The sequence below is a fragment of the Biomphalaria glabrata genome, chromosome 12, assembly GCF_947242115.1.
Source record: "Biomphalaria glabrata chromosome 12, xgBioGlab47.1, whole genome shotgun sequence".
NCBI classification, from domain to species: Eukaryota; Metazoa; Mollusca; class Gastropoda; family Planorbidae; genus Biomphalaria; species Biomphalaria glabrata.
In genome coordinates, this window is record NC_074722.1 from 15,492,794 (window position 1) to 15,505,980 (window position 13,187).

Genomic DNA, 13,187 nt, shown 5'->3' on the forward strand with positions numbered 1-13,187 from the left:
AAGACGAATTTATTTTCTAATACGAAAAATTAATTTTCACTTATTATCCTTATCACAACCCAGAATAGGCCCCGCGCAATCCGTTTCGCCTAGGGCCCCGCAATCTGTAGGACCGGCCCTGATCAGAGTGTGAGACGCTAAGTTAGTATTATTAATTTGTACAGAAACGCACCATAGTTGACAGACTTTGAACGCGACATTTAGTGACGTCACGACTTAGTTTGGTTAGAGATTAATTATGTAAATGAAGTCAGTCGGTGTTAGGACTTCATAGAGATAACGAGATATTACAGACAGACACTCGACTGTGGCCTTTTCAATATTAAACGTCATCAAAGTTTGTATTATGGTTTGAACTTAGTCCTTCTACTTGTTACATGTGTAGGTCTTGTTACTTGTTACATGTGTAGGTCTTGTTACTTGTTACATGTGTAGGTCTTGTTACTTGTTACATGTGTAGGTCTTGTTACTTGTTACATGTGTAGGTCTTCTTACTTGTTACATGTGTAGGTCTTGTTACTTGTTACATGTGTAGGTCTTGTTACTTGTTACATGTGTAGGTCTTGTTACTTGTTACAAGTGTAGGTCTTGTTACTTGTTACATGTGTAGGTCTTGTTACTTGTTACATGTGTAGGTCTTGTTACTTGTTACATGTGTAGGTCTTCTTGTTACATGTGTAGGTCTTGTTACTTGTTACATGTGTAGGTCTTGTTACTTGTTACATGTGTAGGTCTTCTTGTTACATGTGTAGGTCTTGTTACTTGTTACATGTGTAGGTCTTGTTACTTGTTACATGTGTAGGTCTTCTTACTTGTTACATGTGTAGGTCTTGTTACTTGTTACATGTGTAGGTCTTGTTACTTGTTACATGTGTAGGTCTTTTTACTTGTTACATGTGTAGGTCTTGTTACTTGTTACATGTGTAGGTCTTGTTACTTGTTAGTTAAGTGCATCGAATACACCAGTACAAGAAACCCAGACCATCTCCAGAGTAATCTGCAAAAGTCAGACAGCCATACTTGGCAGCTGGGGCGATCGCCCCCCCCCCCCAACTTTTTTAGAAATTCGACAGTTGATGTATATCGTTGGGAAACGAATTACTGGCTTGTTTACCTCACTGAGAAAACTCTGGTTTGACCGTTAATAATGTTTCTAAGTAAGAAAGAATTCCTTTACATTTGGCTAAAGGACTAGAAAATCGTTGATGATTTGGCTAATAAGAAAAATGCTGGTGATGTCATCAAATCTTGATAAGTAAACAAAGATTGGAACAACCAATTCACAGCTTGCGGTTTTATCATCCAATCATACTACAGCTCTAAGACTATTCAGTATCTGCAGTCATCCACAACTTTGGCTCACAGTAAGACAGTTCTGACACAGGCAATTAGTAATACAACGCCAACACTGACACCCTAAAAGAAATAAACAAAAAGATCTCAACGTGTAATCTAAGACTAAAATGAGTAACCACAACCTCTCAGAAAATAGAGATATAATTAACAAAGAAACTCGCCCTATACAGGGGTCCAAAAATCCTACAGGAATATTTGGTCCAAGAACTAGTACTAAAGATGCCCATTAGTTTCACCTAACTAAGAATCTTGTACGGACCAGACACACGTCCGTTTCAACCAACTTCAGAGGGTGAACTGTCTCGTGAACAAAGAATGTCCACATCGCCAGACTATGACGTAGGGAACTAAAAGAAAATACAAGGCGCTCAAAGTACAAGTACAAGGTATACGAGTAGAGAAAGAAAACATTTAGTATTGAGAAAGAAAATGTTTAGTATTGAGAAAGAAAATGTTTAGTATTGAGAAAGAAAATGTTTAGTATTGAGAAAGAAAATGTTTAGTATTGAGAAAGAAAATGTTTAGTATTGAGAAAGAAAAATGTTTAGTATTGAGAAAGAAAAATGTTTAGTATTGAGAAAGAAAAATGTTTAGTATTGAGAAAGAAAATGTTTAGTATTGAGAAAGAAAATGTTTAGTATTGAGAAAGAAAATGTTTAGTATTGAGAAAGAAAATGTTTAGTATTGAGAAAGAAAAATGTTTAGTATTGAGAAAGAAAAATGTTTAGTATTGAGAAAGAAAATGTTTAGTATTGAGAAAGAAAAATGTTTAGTATTGAGAAAGAAAAATGTTTAGTATTGAGAAAGAAAAATTTTTAGTATTGAGAAAGAAAAATGTTTAGTATTGAGAAAGAAAAATGTTTAGTATTGAGAAAGAAAAATGTTTAGTATAGAGAAAGAAAAACGTTTAGTATTGAGAAAGAAAATGTTTAGTATTGAGAAAGAAAATGTTTAGTGTTGAGAAAGAAAAATGTTAAGTATTGAGAAAGAAAATGTTTAGTGTCTAATCCACTCCTGACAACCCTCATAAACTAAACGTGAGTTGTGCGAAATGCACTTAATAGCATTCATCAGTTTTCATTTTTTGTTTAGTTAATGGTATTACAAATTAAACAAATCTCTTTCGTCTCCATTTAAATTGGAATCAAATTTTGTGTCTAATTGTTTCGTTTTGCTTTGGACAATATTTCCATCCTCCTTTATTACGTCATTACTTCATTGAACACTAATTACACACCAAACTTACACTTTACAAATCGACTGCGCCAACACGTCCTGCTTTGGGACATGTCGTCAACAACTTCAAAGACAAAAGCTGAAACAAGGTTTTGTAAAGTAGTTCTAAGAAGCAAAGTCTATGCTTAGTCTACACATAGATAGATGTGTGGTCGTGAAAAACTACAGTCCAGTTCAGTGGTTCCCAGACGTTTCCCTTAACGGACACTTCGCTCATTCTGAGTAGTTAGCGGAACACTTCGCGCATTCTGAGTAGTTAGCGGAACACTTCGCTCATTCTGAGTAGTTAGCGGAACACTTCGCTCATTCTGAGTAGTTAGCGGAACACTTCGCTCATTCTGAGTATTTAGCGGAACACTTCGCTCATTCTGAGTGGTTAGCGGAACACTTCGCACATTCTGAGTAGTTAGCGGAACACTTCGCACATTCTGAGTAGTTAGCGGAACACTTCGCACATTCTGAGTAGTTAGCGGAACACTTCGCGCATTCTGAGTAGTTAGCGGAACACTTCGCTCATTCTGAGTAGTTAGCGGAACACTTCGCTCATTCTGAGTAGTTAGCGGAACACTTCGCACATTCTGAGTAGTAGTGCACATTCTGAGTAGTTAGCGGAACACTTCGCGCATTCTGAGTAGTTAGCGGAACACTTCGCTCATTCTGAGTAGTTAGCGGAACACTTCGCTCATTCTGAGTAGTTAGCGGAACACTTCGCACATTCTGAGTAGTAGTGCACATTCTGAGTAGTTAGCGGAACACTTCGCACATTCTGAGTAGTTAGCGGAACACTTCGCGCATTCTGAGTAGTTAGCGGAACACTTTGCTTATATTTTTAGAGAGATAATACACATTGTGGCCTACTAGTTAATTACTTCAGTATTTCGTGGAACACCTATTCAGGTGTTGCGGAACATGAGGGTTGCGTTTAGATGCGTTCAAACTACTTATGAACAAGACCTACAAACTAACAAGATGTACGGACCAAGTCCAGACCGTTAGAGACTTGAATAAAGTTTAATGCATAAAGGCCGCAGGTCGGTTATAACATGTTGTTATCCTGAATTTCTGACATCAACTGACTGACTAATGATAGCATTAACAAAATTAAAACCCACAAATCCGTGACGTCACAAAGTGTCGCGTTCAAAGTCCGTCAAATATGGTGCGTCTCTATACCAACCAAGTGTCTAACAGTATCCCGTGAAGTCCTCACAATACGCGCATCAAACCTTGCCGCGACCATTTTGTTTGCCCCATATGTTTAAAATCAATTGGAACTCTTTTGTTCAGTCTGTGACCATCAAGCCTTTGAGCTCGGCATTGTTCTAGACTCTTCAGCTTCCATCTTGCCGGAGGACTTTACAAAAGGCATCAAGTTTCTTCAAGACTTTCTGAAGCGATTTGACATCGGCATTGACAAAGTGAGGGTGGCTATCGTAGTTTATTCCAATAACCTACATTTGGAGGTAAGAGCGGAAATCTTGTAGATCAGCGTCCCGTGCTTACAAAATGCTGATAAGAATAAAATGTATTTAATTTAATAGATGTTAAATAGTGTTTTTTTTAATTGGTTGTAAGAATTAACCTTTATATTTAGACTATACATCAAAAAAGTGCCATAGCGACTTCAATATTATCTGTGCGCTGCCATTTTGTTTGTTTTGTTGTTTTGTTTTTAGCGGCCCCCGTAAGGGGAAAAAGCCGCTATTAGGTTTGTGCAAAATGTCCGTCTGTCCGTCTGTCCGTCTGTGACACTCAGATCTCGAAAACTAGAAGAGATATGAAAAATATTATTTCATCATTGAATGCGGCTTCAAAAGTTTAGGTGCAACGGCTACTTTTGGTTTTCTAAAAGCAAACCGTTTAATTTATAAAATTAATTATGCAAGCAATTTTTTCATAAAAATACACCAATTCTAAAACAATTACGTAAATGTAAGGGAGGCAATGTTACAATATGCTAACAAAGAAGGACAATTTCAGTGTATTTTCAGTATCACTAAGTCAAATATATTTTAAAAATGTACAGGAAATGTTTACAACAAATATAAATAATAGTTAAAGATGTTTTTTCTAATCAACTAGCTGCTAAAATTAAAAGAAAACATTTCTGTTTGTTTATACAGGCTAATAATGCATTTTGTATGTAAATATCACACACATTTTTTTTTAATGGACTTTTTATGCAGCGATTTTCGTGCAGTAGCGTAACGTCGCTACATGATCAGGTACTAAACCAATTCCTTAAACTTTTTTTAAAAAATCAGATTTTATTTATTTTTTGTTTAGTGCCCCCATCCGAATAAAAGAAGATTATTTTTGTGCGTTTTGTCTGTTGGTCGGTCTGTCCGTCACGATTACATTAAAAAAAACTAGAACTCTAAAAGCTATTGAAAATCTGATTTACACTTTAATGTTCCTCCCGTAACATCTCAATAGTTTTAAGTATCTAAAAATTGATTGTTCCGGATTTTTTTGTGCAAAACTAATCCACCCCAACAAATGTTTGTTTGCTCTTCTAATTTATATTACATTCAATTTCCATGCTTAAACGTTGCAAAAACACATTATCAATAATATTTTGTTCCGTTTTTTATGTAAATATCATATTAATGCTAAATCAAAATCTCTATACTGACTTATATTTCATTAAGTGTAAAAATGTTCCGGATATTGTTTTATAAAACATGAATTATGCCTAATGATTGAAATTGCATAATTTACTAATATTACACTTGTATTATTTGACAATGCGTCACTATAATTTGGTTATCAATATCAAATTGTTCCGTATTTTCATCTTTAAACAAATATTAAAAGATATCGACAATAGGTTGTTCAGGGCTTTAAAAAAAAGTAATTTACTAGAATTGATTACTGAAAATTACTTTTTAAACATTTAATTTTCTTGCTAAAACATAACATAGAAGTTTTGTAATCGATAAAGAAAGTTCCGGATTTTGTTTCTTACAAATCGTCGCCAGAAATTTCCGAATTTATTTAAAAATCTACTAACGCCAAATAATTGTTTGAACTCCCTCTTCTAATTAATAAACAAATAATCTTCTCATTTACGAAATAATGTTTTTACGGATTTTTATGAAAAATATTTTAACTCACTACTCTCTTACAGTACATTTAACTTTCTACCTAAAACATGTAAAAATCTAATTATCGTTGTTATTATCCGATTTTTAAGGAAAACAGAATCCAAGCACCAAAGTAAGGTATGAAAATCTCTCCACATGGCTGTAGTACATCTAATTTTTATACGAGACCATCCAAAAAATTTAATTAACGGTATTACATTTATCTGAAATTCTCTTTTTCTTTTACTATTTATACAAACATCCGGAACAATCTATTATATAAACTTTTCAATTGTGTTCATACCTAAAAATTATTGCGATGTTTTGAAACGTAAAATTTTTAATAACTTTTAGTTGTTCTTTTTTTATATCAAGAGGACGGACAGACCGACTGACAGACAAAACGCAAAAACAATGCGGCTTTGATCCTTTTTAAATAAATTCTATTAGAACTCAGTGCACCAATGTCTATGAACCCTTGTTAAATATCTCGTGTAAATAAAGACATTTTTTTTTTATGGTACCGGTACTAGCCTATTGTGAGGTAATGGAATTTTTTTTCTTTGACGTCATATGAATGGACTCTTTAAATGTAGGCTAATGTTAAAAGAACGCACTCGGTGCACCCATGTCTATTAACCCTGGAAAAATTGCTCGTATTAATGAAAAAATATTTTAGTCTAACTAAGCCGTGTGACGTAGTGTTTTTTTTTCCTTTGACGTCATATGGAATGAATTCTTTAAATGAAATGCTAAAAGAACGCACTCGGTGCACCAATGGCTATGAACACTCGATAAATGGCTCGTATTGATGAAGGGGATTTTTAGTCTAGCTAGGCCGTGTGACGTAGTGTTTTTTTTTCCTTTGACGTCATATGGAATTAATTCTTTAAAAGAAATGCTAAAAGAACGCACTCGGTGCACCAATGTCTATGAACACTCGATAAATGGCTCGTAATGATGAAGGCGATTTTTATTCTAGCTAGGTCGTGTGACGTAGTGTTTTTTTTTCCTTTGACGTCATATGGAATGAATTCTTTAAATGAAATGCTTAAAGAACGCACTCGGTGCACCAAAGTCTATGAACACTCGATAAATGGCTCTTATTGATGAAGGCGATTTTTAGTCTAGCTAGGCCGTGTGACGTAGTGTTTTTTTTCCCTCTGACGTTATATGGAATTAATTCTTCAAATGAAATGAAAAAAGAACTCGGTATAGTAATGTTTATTAAGCCTCGTTATGTGACTCGCGTTTAAAAAAGGAATGATATCTTGATTTAGATCTAATCTAGATTTTTTTAAACTAGATCTAGATTTTTATTACAGTATATCTAGATCTGGATTTATATTCTAATTAAAATTATTTTAGAGTCTAGATCTAGAATTTCTAGATCTAGTTTAGACTAAAATAGACTAGATTAAGATGTAGAATTTCAATTTCTAAACTTAAAGTGTAAAAAAAAAGTGTAGATTTTCATTTCCAAACGTTTTGATCAATATTGTAATGTTTTAATATACTAAAACTAATCTACTATTTTTTATTTAATTTAAATTTAAATTTACGGCAAATGAATCTTTGAAACATTATTACTTTTGACCATCAAAATTAAATCACCTCTTGAATATTATTTGCGAATATGCAGATCCGACAGGGATCCGACTTCGACGGGTGCCGCCTCTGAGTTTGTGTAACACAAACTCTCTTTGTAATCTTGTTTTTTGGTAATTTACAGTGGTGTTGCCAACTTGTAGCATTTAAAATATATTTTGGCACATTTTGTTTACTAAAAGCAACTGCATGTGTGCTAAACATAAATTATATCGATAACAATAGAAACTATTGCTAAACCCTTGATAATGGATGGATGGTTGGATGGTTGTGAATGGTTGGATGGAAGAGGTTGTTTAACTTATTTCATGGGATGTGGTTAGTTGGATGGTTGGTTGGTTGTGATTGATTGGTTGGTTGGATGGATGGTTGGTTGGTTGTTGTTGATTGGCTGTTTGGATGGCTAGTTGGCTGGTTGTTTGATATGTTTGGTTGTGGTTGTTTGGTAGGTTGGCTGTGGTTGGTTGGATGGATGGTTGGTTATGGTTGGGTGGTTGTGATTGGTTGGTTGTTGTTGATTGGCTGGATATGGTTGGTAATGGTTAGTTGGTTGGTGATGGTTGGTAGATTGATTGTTATGTTGGTTGTGGTTGGTTGAGTGGATGGTAATGGTTAGCTGGTTGGTTGTGGTTGGAGGGATGGGTTGGTTCTTATTGGTTAGCTGTATAGATCGGTGGTTGGCTGATTGGTTGGTTGTGGTTGGTTGGATAGTTGAGTGGTTGGTTGATATGTTGGTTGTAGTTGTTTAGTAGGTTGTGGTTGGTTGGGTTGATGGTTGGTGATTGTGGAGACCAGAGAGTCGAGAGAGCGTATGTGTCAATGCTTAGGTGAGAGAAAGATGTTTGTTGATACTGGTGTGAGACGCGAGTGTGAGACGCGAGACAATCAAAGTGTCTACGTGGAGTGTTGGTACAGGTACGTGTAAAAAGATGGAGAGAACAACTATTTAAGGTCTGATTTTTTGTAATGTTATTTCTGAGAGAAACAGCCATTTTTTGTTAGCACTCTGACCGTGTGCGCATAAGTTTATGTATTGTAAAATTCTATAATAAATAAATATATTTGTGAACTGATACGAGTAAACTACCAACACTTTAAAGAAATCGCGTCTTAACAGTGATGTTTTGGTTGTTGTGGTTGTTTGGCTGATTGGCTGGATAGATGGGTGGTTGGCAATGGTTAACTGGTTATTGATGGTAAGCTGGTTAATATCGTGGTTAAAATGTTGATTGTGGTTTGTTAAATGGTTGATTTGTTTGTTGGCTGTGGTTATGGTGATGGTTGGCTGGTATATTGTTTGGCTGGATGGATAATTGATTTGTTGGACAGTTGGTTGGTTAGATGTGGCTGGTTGGATGGATGGATGGATGGTGATGGTTGGCTGGTATTGTGGTTGGGTTGGGTTGGGTTGGCTAGATGGATAACTTTGTTTATGATTGAGGAAATTCATTTAACTTTTGTTTGGTTTTAAACTTTCTAAAAACAAATGGCATCAGAGTTTGAATTCGGTTTATTTCAAGAGATCTAGAGTTGTTGTTTTTTTTTGTTTTTTAGAGAGAGAGAGCAGAAATGGTACTTTGTACCACTGTCAAAATAATTAAATCCTAATAGCATTAAATATCTAAATTCTAGATCTATTGTTATTTTGCTACATTCAAAATGTATCGAATAAACGCTTACAATTAATTAAATCAAATTGATTATCCCTTTTATTTAGAGAACAAAAGACCGAGAGAAATATCGAAAGGGGAACGGGAATGTGTACGAAGGAATTTTTGTTGGTGGCAGGGGAGGGGAGATAAGTAAAAGTGCTGCCAGAAACAAATCAACGGGCCTAGCCGATGCGTGCTGCCAGGAACAAATCAACGGGCCTAGCCGGTGCGTGCTGCCAGGAACAAATCAACGGGCCTAGCCGGTGCGTGCTGCCAGGAACAAATCAACGGGCGTAGCCGGTGTGTGCTGCCAGAAACAAATCAACGGGCGTAGCCGGTGTGTGCTGCCAGAAACAAATCAACGGGCGTAGCCGGTGTGTGCTGCCAGAAACAAATCAACGGGCCTAGCCAGTGCGTGCTGCCAGAAACAAATCAACGGGCGTAGCCGGTGTGTGCTGCCAGAAACAAATCAACGGGCCTAGCCGGTGCGTGCTTCCAGAAACAAATCAACGGGCGTAGCCGGTGTGTGCTGCCAGAAACAAATCAACGGGCCTAGCCAGTGCGTGCTGCCAGAAACAAATCAACGGGCGTAGCCGGTGTGTGCTGCCAGAAACAAATCAACGGGCCTAGCCGGTGCGTGCTTCCAGAAACAAATCAACGGGCGTAGCCAGTGCGTGCTGCCCCAATGCTAATTGAACATTAAAATAACACCTTATCAACACTTCTTTCATTCTGGACACCGGATATTCAAAAAAAAAAAGCTTTGACTATTTATTGCGTTCCCGCCATGTATGATAATCTCCACTATTGTTTATATTAGTAATGCTAGGGTCTTCAATAGTTCTCAAATTAAATTTCCTTTGTTTGAACCAATAACATAATCTTTTGTTCTCCTAATAATTTTCTTTTTTTTTTCTTCTCTTCAGAGTAATTGTGATTTATGGAGAATGTTTGATTAGATTAGCGTGCTCTATTGATTCTTATGATATTTGTATTGTTATGGTCATCTTTTACATTTTAGAAATCGTTCAACTTGAGTGCTTACATCACTAAAGATGCCGTCATTGGCGCTATAGGAAATATAACCCACGCAAGTGGCGGCTATACTAGGACCTGGGATGGTATCAGCTATATGCGAAGTAGCCAGCTAGGTCATCAATGGGTCAGGCCACGGGTCCCTAAGATTGGCATGGTAATAACAGACGGGAATTCTCAAGAGTGAGTTTTGGTCTATATTTTGTTGAATAAATAGAACCATTTCTTGATTTTATTTTCTCTTGACCTAAAAATAAATAACCTAAGATTTTCATGTATTAAAAAAGTTTTATTACAATGTGTATAACGCCGGCAAGGTTGGAAATAGACTTGAAATGCAGGGGCCCCCAAATAGGTCGAGCACCCGGCCCCTCAAAGGATGTCAAATTCCTAGCTACGCCTATGCTTGAAATATTGTCAGGCATTGAAACAAAATTGAACAGAGACCGATATTAAAGTTCTTCAGATGGAGGAAGTTTTGCGTTTGTACACAGTCCACTGCAGCACTTGCTAGACTCAAAACAATAAGAAAATACAAAGGCATAGCCCTCGACATAAAAATCAGACTGATGCGCTTCCTGGTCACGCCACATTCTTATTTGCTGGCAAATCATGAACACTGACTGCTGAACTAGAGAGGAGTATCCTAGCTATGGAATTAGTATGCTTCAGAAAGATCCTAGCGATGGAATTAGTATGCTTCAGAAAGATCCTAGCTATGGAATTAGTATGCTTCAAAAAGATCCTAGCGATGGAATTAGTATGCTTCAAAAAGATCCTAGCGATGGAATTAGTATGCTTCAAAAAGATCCTAGCGATGGAATTAGTGTGCTTCAGAAGATCCTAGCGATGGAATTGGTGTGCTTCAGAAAGATCATAGCGATGGAATTAGTGTGCTTCAGAAAAATCCTAGCGATGGAATTAGTATGCTTCAGAAAGATCATAGCGATGGAATTAGTATGCTTCAGAAAGATCCTAGCGATGGAATTAGTGTGCTTCAGAAAGATCATAGCGATTGAATTAGTATGCTTCAGGAAGATCCTAGCGATGGAATGGTGTGCTTCAGAAGATCCTAGGTGTCACATACAAAGTCCGCATCACAAACAAGACTAAAGACAAGATTAGTTCAACGATCTGACCTGCTAACTACTGTCAAAAATGCAAAGTAAAACTTTATGGCTATTTCACAAGGTCCTTAGGGCTCGCAAAGACCTTCCTCCGTCAGAGAACAGTACCAGAAAAAGAATGGAATGGGCGGTCTGCCATTGAAAGAGGTTTCTATCTAAGAGAAAAGACAGAGTCACAGAAAGGAATAAATAAAAGATCTTGGGTGATGCCCCAATGGTCATACAGAATAAGGAATTAGTAAAGGTGAATGTGGTGAATATATATATATTTACTTGCAACATAAATTGGAAAAGAGGCTATGAACTTATCGTAATTTAGTTTGATTAGAACGTAAGTATGAACACTCTTTTGTATAGAACTTGCTTTAGATCAGGCAAATACAACACCCGAGTACGAACTCAGGTGGAAACGATTGCTAGAAGAAGTGATTAGGCTAAATGAATAGCAAAACAAAACTCCTGTGGGAGTGTCCAAGGGAATATGAGAGCTTTCCCATTTCACGGTGCGGAGTTGAAAGAGAGCTTCCACGACCCTGTCGATAATCCATGCGCCGTTCCTCAAGGGACCGTTACACTAATGGCGAGTCCTGCACGGCTAGCTTGGTACAACATAGGAAAATGAAGGAGGTTCCCGGTGTACTCGGCCTCCGGCCATGCATTCTAGTCCATACGCAAAGAGTGCCAGATATATATCGGAAATAGCAATGTTTTACATAGGCATTGACTTGGACCTCTTCCAGACAGAACGGTTTGTTCAAGCAGGCTTACTTGCCTAGAGCTCGAAGAGCCTTCGGCTCAGCTCTTTTGACAATCCCACGGCAAATACAACCAGAAAATCATTACGTGTTGTTATAAAGCTCCACTAGCGTTTTGTTTTGTTCAAATGTTTTTATCACCTTGGAGAAGGGCTGCGGTTCATTATCCCCCATCCACTGGCGGATCCAACTAGTCCGACACTTTGAATTTTACTAGAGATGTCTCGCAATGGGGTTGCGCTGTGGCTGAGCGTTGGCTTCCGAACTGGGGGTCCCGGGTTCGAATCCTGGTGAAGACTTGGATTTTTAATTTCGTGATATTTGAGCGCTGCTGAGTTCACCCAGCTCTAATGGGTACCTGACACTGGTTGGGGAAAAGTAAATGTGGTTGGTGGTGGTGCTGGCCACATGACACCCTCGTAAACCGTAGGCCATAGAAACAGATGACTGTTACAACCTCTGCACTATAGACCACACGGTCTGAAAGTGGAACTTTTGACTTTACTTTAGAACACAATGTGTATCAGAATTCAATACTTATGTTAATAATCTATACTAATGATATATTTTAACAAATTCTTATATTGTGTCTCCCCCCCCCCCACCACCACCACCACCACCACCTTTCTAGTATGTTGGCCGAGTAACAATTGAGATGAGTTAGGAACCCAAATATTTTGTCCTAGTCACCTATTCCCAACCTTTACTCAGTCTGAGATTTTTTGTATTGTATGAAAACTATGGGACTATAACTCACAATTTATACTTGAATCCTAAAAATACACAAAATTTAGAGTAGAATGGTATTGGTCAGCTTAATTTTTCTTCTCTATTCCTATTTTTTTTTTGTTCAGAGCTTTTAATTATAGTTCTGTAACAAATCGAAGTTACAAACATACGTATAGAGCAAAATCAATCACTTATAAATAAACTTTTTTTTTAAGACAATTTTATTTTGGCGGCGACCCTCAAAGCCTTAATCTAAATGGGTATCTTCTCTTTTCAAGAAACATTCCGGTTCTATTTGCAATGTAGCTAGAGCCTATATATTAGAATTATTCAAAGGATTCTTAAAAAGTATACATTTTGCGAATATAAAAAAGGTTAATATAGAAAGAGCGTTTAACAATCGTTCTATTGACATCTTATGATAATCAGGCAGACTACAAGAGGTCTCGCTTAACATGAAGATATTATTTGAATAAATACGCCTAATTAAGATATACTTACGTTGCTTTTGCCACGAATATCAATTACACTTCAGTATCGGTCCTTGCCTCCACATTACCTTATTTTACTTAATTTGACCTGCCTTTTTTAAAAGGGACGAAT

The 13,187-nt window shown here is 36.8% G+C and overlaps 1 protein-coding gene across 2 annotated transcripts in view; it reads left to right on the plus strand.

The window, feature by feature from the left end:
• LOC106052192 (collagen alpha-5(VI) chain-like) overlaps positions 1 to 13,187 on the plus strand; it is a 50,732-nt gene that overhangs the window by 17,405 nt on the left and 20,140 nt on the right. For both annotated transcript variants that reach the window (XM_056006773.1, XM_056006774.1), the window contains exons 4-5: positions 3,880 to 4,055; positions 9,960 to 10,156. In XM_056006773.1, coding sequence (XP_055862748.1) covers positions 3,880 to 4,055; positions 9,960 to 10,156 — 373 coding nt within the window. The remainder of the gene's footprint in view (positions 1 to 3,879; positions 4,056 to 9,959; positions 10,157 to 13,187) is intronic.